General features: G+C 36.5%; 1 protein-coding gene across 4 annotated transcripts in view; it reads left to right on the top strand.

Annotated features, from left to right (window-relative positions):
- Positions 1 to 17406, top strand: part of KLF12 (KLF transcription factor 12) — a 450077-nt gene that overhangs the window by 288883 nt on the left and 143788 nt on the right. For all 4 annotated transcript variants that reach the window (XM_060080105.1, XM_060080107.1, XM_060080106.1 and 1 more), the window contains one exon: positions 12288 to 12834. In XM_060080105.1, coding sequence (XP_059936088.1) covers positions 12288 to 12834 — 547 coding nt within the window. The remainder of the gene's footprint in view (positions 1 to 12287; positions 12835 to 17406) is intronic.

Raw genomic sequence — 17406 nt, 5'->3', positions numbered from 1 at the left:
CATTAAATATGGGTTACTGATACCTGCCTCATGCCCTTAAATTTGCTGTGTGCTAGGTATGTTGGGAAAGTGAGTTGGTGCCCACCAGACAGCTATCCAAGCAGCGCTCATTTTTATACTCTCTTCAGTTTAATATTGCCGGATACTAATTTCACATGAACTGCAAGAAAATATTTCTCAAAGTCACAGGTTCTCACTCTTTGTCCGTCTTTCAGGGCTGATAAGGGCAGCATGGGGGGTAAGTTCAGTCTTAGGAATCACTCTTAGGTTTAGATCACAGATCCATATTACATTGTGGCCCTGGACAGTTCTTTCAAATCCTGGGAGATGATATTTCTTTATTTATAAAACTGGAGGAGAAAATTCTAACAGATAATGTTGTAGTAAATATTAAGTATATTTACTTTTCCTGTATTTTAAAAATCAATCATTATTATTCAATTAATTAGTATTGAATTAACTAATTTATAATTGCAAGTTCTCTGTAATACTTATTTGAATGTTTACTTGTTGATTTAAAGAGCACAATTTTGTTTTCTCAAATTCATTTAAAATGTCCTCCATTCTTTATAGCACAAGGTTGAGTGAAACATTCCCCATTGTTCATACCATTTCATGTTTTCTAAATGCAGTTCATTAGAAAAGTGGTGAAACTCTCATTAAAGCTCTGGGGGACGGGGGTGGGGGAAGAGTTGCTTCTATCATGGTCAAGATTAAAATCCTTTTGCAGTATCCTCAGATTTTGTGTGAAAGCTTTTCATCAGAAACATACAAAGCTTTGTAGTACCCATACATTGTTATATAATTGTTGACATTAGCTGCTCAAGTATGAGAATGTTTTCCTAGTAAACTGTGTTGCGGAAGCTTGAGGTTTCCAGAAGAATTCATAGTTTTAACCCACTAGGGTTACTACAATTGCATACTATTAGTTACCAGTTACATTTAACTTTTTTCTTAGTTTAATTGCAAGGTATATAGGTAGATACGTTAATTTATGTAGAATAACCATGCCAACAGTCTAGGACTGATAGTAGTAATACCCTTGGCAAATTGAGATTTTAAGAGAATTTGCTGTTTTCTTCTAATAACAGTATATTATGGTGATTTGCTTCTAATAACATTACGGTTCACTAGCATCTTGGAAAAGCCAGATTGAAAATTATAAAGCACCTCCATTCACTTTCTAGGTTTTTTTTCTTTAAAATATATTTTGTACACTACTCACTTTTATCTTTTTGAAAATGTAACTTATTACTTTTTATTTTAAAAGTAGTGGGACTTCCCTGGCGATCCAGTGGTTAACACTTCGCCTTCCAGTGCAGGGGTTGCAGGTTCGATCCCTGGTCAGGGAGCTAAGATCCCACATGCCTCACAGCCAAAAAACCAAAACATAAAACAAAAGCGATATTGTGACAAATTCAGTAAAGACTTTAAAAATATTCCACATCAAAAAAATCTTAAGGGCTTCCCTGGTGGCGCAGTGGTTGGGAGTCCACCTGCCGATGCAGGGGACGCGGGTTCGTGCCCCGGTCCGGGAAGATCCCACATGCCGCGGAGCGACTGGGCCTGTGAGCCATGGCCGCTGAGCCTACGCGTCCGGAGCGTGTGCTCTGCAACGGGAGAGGACACAACAGTGAGAGGCCCGCGTACCGCAAAAAATAAAAAAAAAAAAAAAAAAAAAAAAAAAGTAGTAGGTTCACTGTAGAAAATATGGAAAACAGGAAAAAAGTTAAAAAGGAAACGTGGATCACCCACAAATTCACCAAATGGAGAAGTTATTATTACCATTCTGGAGTATTTTTTCTAGCCTTTTTTTATTATTTTCATGTATAAAAATATTTTGGTGGAACAAAGTTAAACTCATTTATTATAGGCAGTTTTATATCCTAACGTTTTTAAACTTAACATTACATAGATAATAGTTCCCCATGCCACTGAGTATTGTTTCTCAAACTTGGCTGATCATTGTAGTCGCATGTGATGCATTTTAAACTATTGGTGCCTACACCATATCCCAGACCTATTTCATCTCTGGCCTGTGAACCTTTAAAATGTTCCATGTATGATTCTGGTTCATAGTTAGGGTTAAAATCATTGTTCCAAATTTTATTTTGTTTTTATGACCACTTTGTTGTTTCTAACTTTTATTCCTGTGAATAAGGCAAAGTTAAATATTTGTGTATACATCTTTGTCAAAATCCCATATTGCCCTCTATGTTTAAAGGCAAGTCCCTGCGTTAAGTTATGCCCGGTATCCCAGAAGGAAAGTTTTATAACCAACTTGAATATATAAACTTGTAGATAATTTAACTTTAATAGTTATAATATTTTAATATACTAATTAGTTGCAAAACAAATTCAAAATCACATTTTATGTAAAATGTACTTACTTGCATAAAATTGAAATGGTTGATACATGTCATCTTCCTAACAGAATGACCATCTTTTGAAAGTTTCTTCACAGTGGCAACACTTGAAATTATGAGGTCATTTCGCAGGAATCATGACTAAATCTGTGTTAACATTCCTTGACTTTTTTTTTTTAAGCATATTCTCTTTGGTGATTTCTTTTCTTTCTTTCTTTCTTTTTTTTTTTTTTTTGCGGTATGCGGACCTCTCACTATTGTGGCCTCTCCCGTTGCAGAGCATAAGGCTCCGGACCCGCAGGCTCAGCGGCCATGGCTCACGGGCCCAGCCGCTCCGCGGCATGTGGGATCTTCCCGGACTGGGGCACGAACCCGTGTCCCCTGCATCGGCAGGCAGACTCCCAACCACTTGGCCACCAGGGAAGCCCTCTTTGGTGATTTCTAAAAGTCAACACTGGTGTTGATTGAGAATTTGCTTTTCAAAATAGCATTTTGTTTTTCAAAATAGAATGATTAGGGATAGACTTTGAATAGACGTATTTACATATATATGGAGAGGGGAGAGAGGGAAGAAGAGAGAGAGGGAGATGGCAGTGCCCTAGATTCTTTTTTTAAAAAAATTTTATTGGAGTATAGCTGATTTATAATGTTGTGAAAGTTTCAGCTGTACAGCATAGCAATTCAGTTATACATACACATATATTCATACTTTTTCTGATTCTTTTCCAATATAGGTTATTACACAATATTTAGTAGAGTCCCCTGTGCTATACAATAGGTCCTGGTTGGTTAATCTGTTTTAGAGATAGTAGTGTGTGTATGTTAATCCCAAACTCCTAATTTATCCCTCCCCACCTTTGCCCTTTGGTAACCATAAGTTTTGCTTTTGAAATCTGTGAGTCTATTTCTGTTTTGTAAATAAGTTCATTTATATCATTCTTAAAAATGTTATTACTTGTATTAAGGTATTCTAAGACTCTTGAGACACAGCTCACCAGCATTCCTGAAAGCGTGTATCCATCTACACTGCTGTCCTGCAGCATAATGAAGTGTCTGTTTTACTACAAGCTTGTCAGCATTATTAGTATCTTTTTTTTTTTTTTTTTTTTGCGGTACAACGGGCTTCTCACTGTTGTGGCCTCTCCCATTGCGGAGCACAGGCTCCGGACGCGCAGGCTCAGCGGCCATGACTCACAGGCCCAGCCGCTCCGCGGCATGTGGGATCCTCCCGGACCGGGGCACGAACCCGTGTCCCCTGCATCGGCAGGCGGACTCTCAACCACTGCGCCACCAGGGAAGCCCACTAGTATCATTTTTTAAATCTTTATTTCTTAGAATTCTGTGTCCCAGCCAGGAGGAATACTGAGCTATTTCCCCTGTCACTGTAAATCATAGCTGGTTAGCAGGAGTCTTGTCTGGCTGGCAAGTCCTCTTTTGCAGTCAGATCAGTTGTCCTCCGTTCTGCCTTCTGTTCCTGCCTTTGTCTTCCCTGAGGCTCCAGCCTGCCCCTTCTCCCCTTTTGCTCAGACGCTCATCTCCATGGGGAAAATCAACAGGGGCTCGATTTGTACAGTTAATTCTACACCTAAACGTATTAATTACGTACGCCCATGTGTGCCTTGTGGCAGTTGCACCTTAACAGGGGACCACTTTAAAAAACCTTTAGACAGTTTCTCCCTCTCAGATCCTTAGAAAGACCTGCGTGCATCTTACCCCATTTACCAGGAAGCCAAAAGATGAAGCTAAAAGAGTTAGTTTGCATGAGGGCATTTTGCTGATTTGTAGCAGGCTGGGATGGAATTAAATCCACTGCTTGTGAACAAGTTCTGGAGCATTTAAACACTATTGCGTTTCTAATTCTGCCACATTCCCATGGTAGCTCCCTCTGATTCCAGGGGTAGGTGAGAAAAGGTGGATTTCTCTCAACTTTGCTACTTGCCTTGTTTTAGCTTGGTTGTTGATCTCTCTTTAAAGGCATTTTCTATGAGTAGAGAAGCATATACAGCCTTCTCTGGACTACTTGCTTGCTTTAAATATCCAAAAAGTAAAACCTACCTTTTGCAAATTTACCTCCCTTTACATAAAAAGATTGCGTTATTGCTTTATATGTTTGTAATATGTTAGGGTTTCCAGTTGTATCATTTGGGTATCTCAGCCTCTCTGGGATCATCTTCTAGTCTCTGAAATTTGATGTATTCCAGTACTATGAAAAATATCATTATAAAAATAACTCTTTATGGTGAATATTTTGTGAAATCAAAAGCACAGTCCATCTGGTAGCAGACAAGATTAATCTGTTTGAGAATGGTAAACATTATTGCATATTTTAAAATATGTAACTAGCACAGAACATTTGCCTCAGGCGCTTGACTAAGACTGTGGCTTAGGGTGAAGATTCAAATGAACTTTTTATCCCTAAAAGTCTGTAAGACACGTTCCTCTCATGTATAGTGAAACTTTAATATCTTACATCAGTCACTGAATAATAATACCAATTTAAAACCAAAAGAAGAAAAAAATTAACCATGATGTAGTCAAGATAAGTCTATAACAGTTACCTCTTTTTAAAAAAATGTGCAAGTGTTATGATAATAGTTTTGGTTTATGAATTTGGCAAAGAATTATGAACAAAATAATAGATAAAATTGAATCTTATCAGTAGCATTAATATTACATTCAAGTTAATTTAAAATCATTAGGGGACTTTACTTTTTTAGTAGAGATTTATACTTTCAGAATAACTTGGCAGATTGTACATAAGAATTCCATATACCCACCCTACCCCCCCTTCGCAGTCTCCCCTATTATTAAAGTCTTGCATTAGTGTAATACTTTGTTAGATTTAATGATTTAATGAACCTATATTGATGTATTATTGTTTAGTATCGTCCATAGTTTACATTAAGTTTCATTCTTTGTGTTGTACACTTCTGTGGGTTTTGATAAATGCATAGTGACATGTAACCACCATTGCATAACATACAGAAGAGTTTCACTGCCCTAAAAATCCCCTGTGCTTCTGGTTTTCATCCCTCCCCTCCCTTCCCCCAAGCCCCTGGCAACCACTGATCTTTTTACTGTCTCTATAGTTTTGCCTTTTCCAAAATGTCATATAGTTGGATTCATAAAATTTATTTTTAAGACATATTTGCATGCTTTTGTGAAGTTCAGTTTGACAGTAATTATAAGAAAATAGGAACAAAACTACCTTCTTATACTTCCTTTTTGGACATTTATTGTTGTGACACTATTTCGTTATCTCATTTGACCAGGTAAATGGGATTTAAGTGGCTTAACATCTTGAACACAAATATTCTCATCTAACAAATGCGTTTGAGTCTTCAATGATTATGTTATGTGGTAGAACACAATATTAATTTACATGTAACACATTATATTTACGTTCAAACAAGTTTGTTAGTCTTTTCGTTGGTTAGGAATGTCTGCTATTAATTTTTTAAATGCACAAATAGAAATGCCTCTGTCCTCTGCCACCCTGTAGGAGAATCCTCCCCACCTCAGGTATGACCCTAACTTTACAACACGTAAGTGCCAAACCAGAATTTCAGATGTACAGTCAACTGTTAACATAAATTCTGATTGCTTTGGGTAAATAATATGATTCATGAAAGCCCTGGGAAATAAATATGTCATGGAAAAATATAATAACTAGGAAGTAAGGAAAATTTAGGATAAATTTAAATGCCTGTATTGAATCCTTTTAGAAGGCTGGCATTTTCAATTTGAATGTGAAAGCATAAAAACACAAATGTAAAGCACAGAGAGTCCATTATGTTATGCATATGTTCTGAATTTTCTTAAGGAATCAATCATTTCTTAAACCAGTGCTTGAGAGATTGAGATAAAGCAGTTGAATTAAATATTCATTGAAATATCTTCCTCTTTAACTCATTCAGTACTTTTGAAACCAAGTTCCAGATTGTAAACGTAGGCTATTTCTACTTGTTGCCTTTTATTCTCTCATCCATACTTTTAGAAAAATTACAATTTGTTTTTCCTTTTTTGAGTATACTTTGCTTTAATTTTTTCTTGGTCAGGTTTACAAATTCACACTTGTACAGCAACTGTAGTTAAGAGTTTGCTCTTAACATGAAGAATAAAGAAGAAAAATCACTAGGCTTGAAAGAAAGGTGAATGATGACCATCAGGGCCCATGCGAGACAAATTTTGAAAAATAGGCCTTCCTTTTTAGTAAAATACCATGATAGAGAGGAAAGCGAAGTACTTGTTTCTTCACAAATTGATGTTTGGTGCCTTTCACACTTTGAGCAAAAATGACCTGTCAGAGTTGAGCAGGTTGCTTGCTTGAACCATGGTGCTCATATTTTTAAATTTTCATTTACTAATGTGGAAAACTAAGACATGTACCTATTGTGCATTTCATGTACAAAGAGGAATTCTACTCTTTAAATAAAGTGTATTTGCATTTAAAATAATGCAGTATAACAAAAGCTCAATGATAACAGGGTATGGAGTCATAGTTTATTCCCGTTTTTACATGAAGTGCACAGTAAGTTTCTTTAAGCACCTCCCACAGAAAGTGCACATTCAACTACTCACCAAGTCAGTGAAACTTACATAAACTAAATTTCTACCGAGACACAAGAAACAAATAAAGCTCTACTGTTTCATCTCATGATAAGACTGTTGAAGAATAGCCAACATCCCAAAACAATTATTTTAATATAGTTATGTATTATTGTCATAATGGATACAAACTGAACTATGGATTGATAGGCGATATTTATATAGTGGAATTAACAAATCAGACCAGTCAGTTAAAATGTATTCCGTCAACTATTACATGCTCATCCTGTGGGCCAATCTAATTAAGCTAAAAAAAATAGAGAAAAAAAATTTAAATAATGTCAAATGACTATCTTGTGCATTTTAAGAGAGGATGTGTTTGTTTAAAATTTTATGTGGAACCTGAAAATGCTTACAATATTTCTACATGTTCAGCTTACTTTTGTAACATATATCTGTTTGGTTGTTTAGCAAACACTGCCCCTCTACAGTGGCTGTATTATGCCATCCTGCCTCAGAATATATCTTATGCTGAGTTCATGGAGCTATAGTAATAGATCAGGTTCTGTTGGGAATTTTAGTTCTAAAAGGGGAAGCTCATTTACTTCTGTTCCACAATTCTCAGAATTACTTAAAAGCACTTAATGACCTAAATTCAATCTTTACAACAGTTGTGTGAGTTTGGAAGTAATATTACTCTTTTATAGGTGAATAAACGCAGACCTAGAGAATTTTAATGATGACACCATGACTGTACAGCTAATAAGTAACAGGGCAGGTCATGAATTCAAGTCTTTTGTGTCCAAATCAAATTTTCTGTCTCTAATAACCACATAACAGGCTATAAAGAGCGGATTCTTATAACCGTGAAGCCATGAGCTTTGTAACAGAAGGCAAGTCACTCTACAATCTTCTAAACGCTGCCATGAAATGATTTCTCAAAAAACTTTTATAAAGTTGGAAAGATAAAATGAAACATAATCTTTTTAGGCTTTAAATGCTGCTTGCTGGCCTGCTGGCTCCCTGGCTGGCTGGATGAGTAGATGAATGGAGAGATGGAAGGATGGATACAGATAGTTGGGCACATCCTGTTTGTGTGTGTGTCTGTGTGTGCACGTGTGTATATGCATAAATATTATGCTAGTTCTCTGACAATCCCTGATGCCTTTAAAGATGAAACAGCTTATAAATCTTGGATAACATTTAACAGGATATTACCCAAGTGGTCCTCAACCAGACGTAAGAGTCTCTGGAGGGCTTTCCAGAGATGAGGTGGTGTTCATATATATTTTTTCTCCTTTTAAGATTACCAGGTGATCAAAATACATGACAAGCCTTAAAAACCCATATTCACGTGAGGACTGTAATAAGATTCAGCTGATGGCAGTGGCTGACTGTAGGAAACCCATCAGGTGCTCTGAGTTCTCACACAGAGAAAGTTTTAGGTACATTTTTGCATTTATTCAACAAAATGCCTAAAGCTGAAGTTACATTTCAAAACGTTTATTCAGGAAAAAGATGATCTCATTAGAACAGCTCACATGTAATCCCCAGATCACTGAAGGGAATATGTTCACTGGAATACTGTGCATTATATTTTATTGAGTGGATTATTTTGAATCAAACTGGCCTTCAGACTTTTGAAGAAATATTATTAGGCAGCAGTATAATCCTATTTATATTTATCTTTAGGTTTTTCACACACCTTTTTTAAATGAAGTATATTGTTACATTTACCTTGTCAGACTTTTGTGTGTGTTTATGCATTTATTTCTCAAGGTATATGTGAAAGGCTAAAAAATTACTTTATTTTGGACCCCCTCCAAGAAACATTATATCATTTCTTGGAAAATGAAATTAATTACTCTCATTCTCTTTGACAAAAATGCAGCGTGCCCTTCAATCTTCACATCCTTAGAAGGAATTCTGTTTCTGTTGATAATATTAAATATAGTTTAAATGTTTGATCATCTTTTCCACCCCAGGGTCATCAACAGGAAAAATTCAGCTAAAGTCATTGCTCCCAGGCAAAAATCTGGATGGGCTTTTATTTAAAACAAACAAACAACAAAACAACAGCAATGCTTAGCGGATGCTGCTGTGAGTCGTCCATCAATGTTGTATCAAGAATTGAGTAGTTAGTGACCAAGGGCAGAATTTTAGTATGAACTCCTTTCTTTGTTCTTTCTTAGAAAATTTTCTTGTCCTAATTGTGCATACAACTTTTCTTTGTGATATCTGGTCTTTTCAGTGTCCCTGCCTCTTAGAGGCTGTTTCCTGGTAACACAGCCATATCTTTTCTCACTTTCTCAAATCTGTGTAGTCCTTTTATTTAATTTCTAACTGCTATAAGTGCTGCTTGTTTGGTGTTTTCCCATGGTTTCCCCAGCTTTCCTTCTCTCTCTTGGCTGCTCTCCCATTGCTACACGTTTATGCATTCATATCTCGGAATCAATATGTTTCCATTTTCCAGTGTCCAAAAGCCAAGAAATGAATTCTAATAATGATTTCAGGATCAAGCCTTTCAGTTCTTTTCTTTTTCCTAAAAGGAGGAGGAAGCATATACCTCAACTGTTTGGGAAACATATTTATGCAGTGTTGCTGGTCTTACGTGTACGTATGTGCAGCTTGAAGCTGGAATTATGGATGGTTTACTGGCCACATTATCACAGTAGAAGTGATTGGTATGGGCTATGAGAATATGTTATGTCAACATTGTAAACGGATGAATGGTATGATCAGGGCTTTGTCCTCTTTATACTGATGAGGCATTGTTTTTGGATATGCTGGCTACATTTCAACTGCTACGTGTGAAATAGGAACCAGCATGTGCCTCTGTGATGTTTACACTTATAAATTTATGCATAGCATGTCTAACGTTCCCAAATAAGATACGTCTGTTGTCCAAAGATTTGAGTGATCCTTCCTAATTTTTATGAGCATTTTCTGTATTTTGGTTTGAGCTCATGCAAAAGCTATGTAGTTCTCAAGTATTTGAAAGCACCTAGGGGCTCTTAGTATTGGGTCTTCCTAGCTTTCTGGTATGTACAGCAGTATTACAAGAGGAATGCTCTTCCTCTATTGTTGTAAAACAGCTTAAGGAGTAAAATTTTTTTTTAGTGAGGGATTAAGCAGATACCTACAAAGTATGGACTCATGTTCATAATCTACAGAAGTCTTAAGCAGTTTGCAAATCTTAGTGAAGCTTGATGCCTCAGAAGCCCTCTATTTTCAGATAAGCTCCATGTTTACCTCCTGTATTGTCGTAGTCTACGAAAGCGCTCTTTCATTTACTTTATGAAAAGTTTCTACAATGATGAATTGCACCTCAGCCTTTGGTTTATAAACCTATGTTAGAACCTTGTGTCTAAGTGTAATTGGGAAGAAAACAATTCGTGATGGAAATAGTCACTATTTCCAAAATTAGAATTTTGGAGAGAAATTAATCAAGGCTATATTTGAAAGCAAACTATGTTTGATAATTTGTGCTTAATGACATATTTTATAATTTTAATGACAAACCAACTGGGATATTTTATGAAAGCAGCCTCAACAAAGAATTTCTATATGGGTATGACATACTAATAAGAAACATCCTACATTGTTCTACAGAGAAATTAAATGATAATACTGGGTACAAATTGAAATAGTGTTCTAGTTAGAAGAGTAGATAATGCTAATAGCTTTTTATAAAAGTTGCTCTGTTTATGGTGTTTCTTTTGTTTCTTAATATCTGAGAATATTTAAATTCTTATTTCTCAATTTCAGCACATGAAATGAAATCTTGTCATTTAGAATTTTATGCAGTAGATATTTTGGATGCTTCATTTTGATATTTTCTAATTCTTTTCTTTTGGTGGGTAAGTAACCATGTTAGCTTAGAAGCAAAAAAAAAAAAAAAAAAAACAATAAAACATCAACCCATTTTCCTGTTTAGTTGATCTGGTACCATTGTTTAGCTTATTTTCTTTCTTTTCTCATTGTTGCTAAATAAAAATGCCCTTGCACTATTGTATTTCCTGAATGGAGCTATAATTTATATTCTATAAAGAAAGATTTGAAGAAGCATGTTTTGTTCCTTTAAGTGTATGCTCAAGCTTTGAGGGGACTAGCAAACCAAAATCTTTTATTAAACAAAGAATGAAATGAACCAATTTAATATAATTTTAGGCATTGTTGTTCTCACACCATAGTGAAGCTGGAAAAAAAAGGTTTTGGTCTTCATATATTAGAACAATAATGTCTACGTTAGCCTGGTCAAATTAGATATAACCAAAAATAATCTTTTGTAGTCTAACTCTCTGTTAACGCTAGACGGACACCTGCTAATTTGGGGGCCATTTTAGGCCTTGGAAATAGACATTTAGTGACTATTTCTTGAATTTATGAGTGAATAGGTATAAAAATAAATTATATTCATGCTCAGTAATAACACACTGAGCCCATTAGTCTGGGTGGAATCTTGGATTCTTTATTATTCTTTATTATTAAATTTTGCTCATTAAAACTTGAAAGCATGAAAACAAACTTGGACAAAATTATTATCATTGCCTTAAATTACACAGCACAAGCATAGGCAACTTAAGATTTACAGAATAAGCTTTTCCTAAAATTATTTCCTAAAAAATGTCTGTTGTATTTCTGTATATTATTTTGAGAAAAACTTTTTCATTGCTATGAGCTCAGTTATAATCCAGTTATTAGAAATAGTTTGTATTCAATAATTTAGCAAACGGGTGTGGGAGGTTGGAGAATTGTATGCCCTGTTTTAATACTCCAAATGAGAATGGTACGATGGCTCTTGCACCAAATATGAAAGTTGAAATGTCGTGGTGAGTTTCCCCCGTGTTGTTGCCAGGTAATATTATGCCTGCAGATTATTAGAGTGTTGAGTAAAGGGTTAGAATCATGAAATTGTAGAATTTTAGAGTGGAAAGGCTATCTAAGCTTATCTAATCAAAATTCCCGTTAGTTTATAACCAAGGAAACTGAGACTCTTAAGTGCAGTGATGGGTCAGACAAACAGAGCAAATGTTTTTAATTGAAGAGGTTGTATTTATGCTGTCTTAAGAAGATAATATTTTGCATTCTGAACTGGTCTTTCAGAAGATTTTATGTAAAATCACTGTTCATTTTGAGGTTCCTGTGGCTTCTTTTCTCCTCCGTAGTGTATTTCCCTGGATTTTGACAATGATGTCTGTCGCCCTCCCAATCGTCTTACTCTGTTGTGCTTTTGTACTCTCCACTTTAATTATGACGACTGTCTGAGCGGTTATTCAGATATTTGGAGAGCGAATTAATGTTCTGTAGCAATAAGAGAAAAATTAAAAAACATTCAAGTCATCAATCATCCCTCTATTTTTCTCCCCACAGTCTCCAAACGTCCACAACTACCCCGATATGGAAGCTGTTCCCCTGTTGCTAAATAATGTGAAAGGGGAACCCCCGGAGGACCCGTTATGCGTAGATCACTTCCAGACACAAACTGAGCCAGTGGACTTGTCCATCAACAAAGCCAGGACATCCCCCACAGCCGTTTCCTCCTCCCCCGTTTCCATGACAGCGTCCGCCTCCTCCCCTTCTTCAACTTCAACCTCTTCGTCGTCTTCTAGTCGTCCAGCCTCATCCCCAACTGTTATAACATCAGTATCTTCAGCATCATCGTCGTCAACGGTATTAACTCCAGGGCCCCTTGTTGCCTCTGCCTCTGGTGTGGGAGGCCAGCAGTTTTTGCACATTATCCATCCCGTTCCGCCTTCAAGTCCCATGAATTTACAGTCTAACAAACTGAGTCACGTTCACCGCATCCCCGTGGTGGTCCAGTCGGTGCCTGTTGTCTACACAGCTGTGCGGTCACCTGGAAATGTGAACAACACGATCGTCGTACCACTTTTGGAGGATGGGAGAAGCCATGGCAAAGGTAAGAGACACAAGCAAGCCTTGATTTATTTCAGCAATAACTCTTCATTTATTCATTTATTAGCGGACCCTAAGTCGTAGGCAAACACACTACATCCAAGGAAGTTCTGTGCAGAACGACACAGGAGCCAGCTGATCCACTGCTGAGTAGAGCACAGTTTAGTAGAAACTAACCTCATATTTATATAGGTATATGCTTCAGTATTACTTAGTCCATATTTCTATATATCAAGTCATTTAATGTCAGAATTCAAATACCTAAATTTGCAAAATATTTTTACCTTCAAGTGCTCAAATAGAAAGTTCAGTCTATAGTCAGTGTAACAGCTTGTGAGATGTAAATGTGTAAATCCCTCGTAGAGGTTAACCACTGTGAAATTTTTAAAAAGGGTGTCAGGATGTTTCTTCTTTCAGTTGTTCAGTCTGGAACTTACATGTCTGGCAATAATATAAAATTCCATGAAGTTCAGTGGTTGGAACCTGATCATTCACTTTTGAGTAACTTGTAAATTAAGTTGCCATTAAAGTAATTCTAAAGTTAGGTGTTTGGCTACAAATGTGTTACGTAGCTTGAGTTCTTATCTTCATCCAAGTCTAAGTTTTTATTTTAAATAGCAGGAAGCCTCCATATGATAGAAATAATTCAAAATGCAGTATTATTTCCTTCTGGAGGTTAGAAGGCAGAAAGATACTTTGTTACATGACTATGTAATAATAGCAAGTTAACTATATGTGATAGCTGATCATGAAATTGTTTCTTCTTCTAAGTTCTTTTTGTTTCATTTTTAAATAGAAGGAATTATAATAATATCATGGTGTTGATTTTTCTTCCCTTTCTATGAATCTAAAAAATAAGCCACCCTTCTATAGAGATGTAAAATGCCTATAATCATCAACTCATATGTGTGTATTTTGTCTTCAGAGTCTAGAAATGACGATGGATTAAGACTTAGATTGCATTACTTTTTGCTTTGATACCATATTACTTCCGAGGCCCTTAATTAAAATATGATGGGTGAATACATAAAACACTGCCTTCGTGTAAAATACTAGTAAACATAGTTGTTCTGGTTCTTGTATCAGGTAGGATTCAGTGCATAGGAATAACATTTGGTCATGAACTTGGAGATTTTTGCAAACATACATTAAAAAATTGTGCATTCATCTTTTGCAAGTTACTATTTTATCTGCAGTGAGTTTCTTCATAGCACATGACAAGTTTCATCTTCCCAGTTTTACCACCTGAAAAATCTTGTGCTTTACAGCAGTCAGAGGTTTAAATTGCAAACTTGAGATCCAGACGCTCTGCTTACCTGACAACCTTTTTTTTTCTTTTTTTTTTTTTTTGGTGCTTTTATGGGCAAAGGCCAGGAAGTAGTCCCACCACCATCTTTGTGAGCAGGTAGAAGAAAAAGAGGAAGAAGTGAGTCTTTACATAGATTTTTCTTGAGTCGAACCTTCTTTGATATTACTAATACTTCTGATCCAAATGAGCTAATTGATTCGAATAATAATAACATAACTAAAGGCCATATTAGATATTTATTTTCCCTTATAATTTACAGATGTGCTTTAAGTTTTTTAAGAATTAGGAATTAACAACTAGAAAAATTATAACCTTGTGTATTACATTATATATGTGTACACCGTAGAACCCAATCTTTTTGCAATAACACTTATGAAAAATATTGCTTTCATTGTGAAGGTGATTGATAAGGATTTTAACACTGTTCATGACCTGTTTTTACAATTTTCATGCTCTAAAGAAGGAAACAAAAGAGATATCTCTTTTATTTGCCATTATTTTATGGGAGAGATTACTTTTATTTAAAGTTTACTACCAAAATTTAATTTTCTGGAAAATTTATCTTTGCAGAAGAACTGTGTTAAGTAAGACTCATGCTGTAATTTGTTCTCTACATGAGTATATTTGTTAGTTTCACGCAGTGTTTTCTAAGTAGTTTCCTCATATCAAGAGTAAACATTTATATAACCATAAACACACTAAACTATAATGTGGATGTTAACAGCATGAGATTTGGAATCAAGGCTGTATGGGTTAGAATCCTGGTTCCCTCACTTCCAGCTTTGGGCTGGGCAATAACTGGGCAAAGTTATTTAATTTCACTAATCTTCATTTTCTTCAGTGATAAAATGGGAATTTTATCATCTTTGAATATATATATCTTTGAAGGTATATATCTTTGAAGATTATTGGGAAGATAAAATAAGAGCTTATGTGTAAATGTCTAGCACTGATTAACTATCAATAAATGTTTGCAGTTATTTATCATTATTATATCCCCCCAAAAAAAATACCTGAAGCAATAATGTTCAGAAATTTTTACTCTGTCTTATAAAAACAGAAAGTTGGAGGAAAAAAGACTTACTGAATTTAAAAGTGAAAAACTGCTTCCAAGAAGTTGGTATAGAAATGCTTCTCAAAGTTGTTACAACAAATTATAAGGGATGAGAGTTTAGGATGAGAAATTGTCTGGAAAATCCCATACTTTCTATGTTTATTAGTTTATATTAAGTTTTTATAATCCCCACGTTCTACAAATATTGCTACAGTATTTTATGGTTTTTTATTGTTTAATTGATTAATTAGATTATGGTAAAATTGTCTAATGGATGCCTGCCTACGTCACAGAATGAATAAAGGAGAGGGCATTTCAGTGATTCCTCACGTCTTTATTTTGGACATATGCACTGGGCACTGGGCCAGCAATGAAATGGCTGGGTGATAAAGGGAGCCCTATTTCCATTCTCAAACAGGACTTGTATATCTGGTAAGGGTGAGCAAAAGAAAATACAATAGGGGAGTTGGTTTTTCAAAATGCTACTAATAAAAATACAAAACTCTTATAAATGTAGGTGATTGTACTAGCTAATTACCTTTAAAGTTGGTATAACATATCTGGTCTGTGGTAGAGAAATAGATTACCTTACATCACACTACACAAGGGACTGTGAATGAATACATCTGTATCTAAAATAACATGAATTGAGTCATTTGTCCATTCAAGTATTTATTGAGCATCTCTTATGGATCAGGCATTTTATTGGCACCAGAGACATAGTGTTGAGCGAAACAGATGCTGTTTCTATCTGAGTGCTTGTAGTCTACTGGGAGATTTTGACGTCAAACAGAAAAATCGTACAATTAACTGATAACTGTGGACAGAGTTGGGTTAAAATGTAGAAGACCAGCCATGGATGTGCCTAGGGCAAAGAGTTTAATTATAACTGCAGAGAGAGAAAGTTGTATATGACAAAAGTGTTTTCATACAGGGTGTTATATGTGGTTGGAAAAAATGTTTTTGCTGTGATGCTCAGAAGGGGGTGTTCGGGGCTTGGGAGTGTGGTGGGCTGGAACTTCCACACGGTATGCTTGGATGTGAAAAAGCTTTCTAATGAGGAGAGAACTCCAGCCTATCCAGTATTTATGGAATATGGTCTAAAGGAATGGCAAGTCGTCAGCTAGCCCAGGGCACCAACAGATCTCAGTTGGGTCTTGAATGTAATCTGTGATAGGAAGGAAAATGGCATGATGTTCTGGAAGGCACAGTAAACACAGTGTAGACTAGGGCCATCAGAGGGATGCTGTCAGAGAAGTTCTCCAGAGGAAGACATTTTTCTGCTTGATACAGGACAAAGTAGCAGTTAGCCCCTCGAAGTGATAGTGCTGAGGGGTGGAAGGCTCTCCACGGAACCTGAGACCTGTTATTTATAAACAAGACCCTAAAGGGGTTATTTGACCTTGTAAAGGAATTTCAGTTCAGCCTGGGGAAGTTTTTGGTAGATTTCCCAGGAGATTTTCATTCGTTTTTACAGATATTTAGCAGCAGGAAGCATAGAAGGTCAAAACAAATCACAAGCGAAGTGACTGGTTTGTTATTGCCTTGATGGAAAAGTAGGCACTTTGTGTGTGTGTGTGTGTGTGTGTGTGTGTGTGTGTGTGTGTGTATTACGTGGGCCTCTCACTGCTGTGGCCTCTCCCGTTGTGGAGCACAGGCTCCAGACGCGCAGGCCCAGCGTCCATGACTCGCAGGCCCAGCCGCTCCGCGGCACGTGGGATCTTCCCGGACCGGGGCACGAACCCATGTCCCCTGCATCGGCAGGCGGACCCCCAACCACTGCACCACCAGGGAAGCCCAAAAGTAGGCACTTTTATGGTTCTCTTTTCCTTCCTTCCTTTTGAGCCACTATTAAGATGAGGGAAAGATGTTTAAGAGAATGCAAGTGAAGAGAGCGTTTCACCGAGGGACTCATCAAATGTATCAAAAGCTTCTAAGGGGCCAAATAAAATAAGGACTAAGAATGGAGGCTTTCGGGAGGATGGAGTTTACTGGTGACACTGTGTCAGTGGAGTGGTGGGGACAAAGGGTGGACTGAAGTGAGTTCGTGTTCAGATGGGAGGTGAGGCAGGCGTGACGAAGTCCAGACAACTCTTCGGAGTAGTTTTGATGGAAGAGTTTTGGAGAAATGGCATGATAGCTGGAGAGGCATTTACGCTCTCAAGGGAGGCATTTTAAAAGAGGCAGAAAGTATAGCATATTTGTATTCTGTC

The sequence above is a fragment of the Mesoplodon densirostris genome, chromosome 17 (assembly GCF_025265405.1).
Source record: "Mesoplodon densirostris isolate mMesDen1 chromosome 17, mMesDen1 primary haplotype, whole genome shotgun sequence".
Taxonomy (NCBI): domain Eukaryota; kingdom Metazoa; phylum Chordata; class Mammalia; order Artiodactyla; family Ziphiidae; genus Mesoplodon; species Mesoplodon densirostris.
Note: the sequence above shows the minus strand (reverse complement) of the source record. Positions and strands in the feature narration are given on the sequence as shown.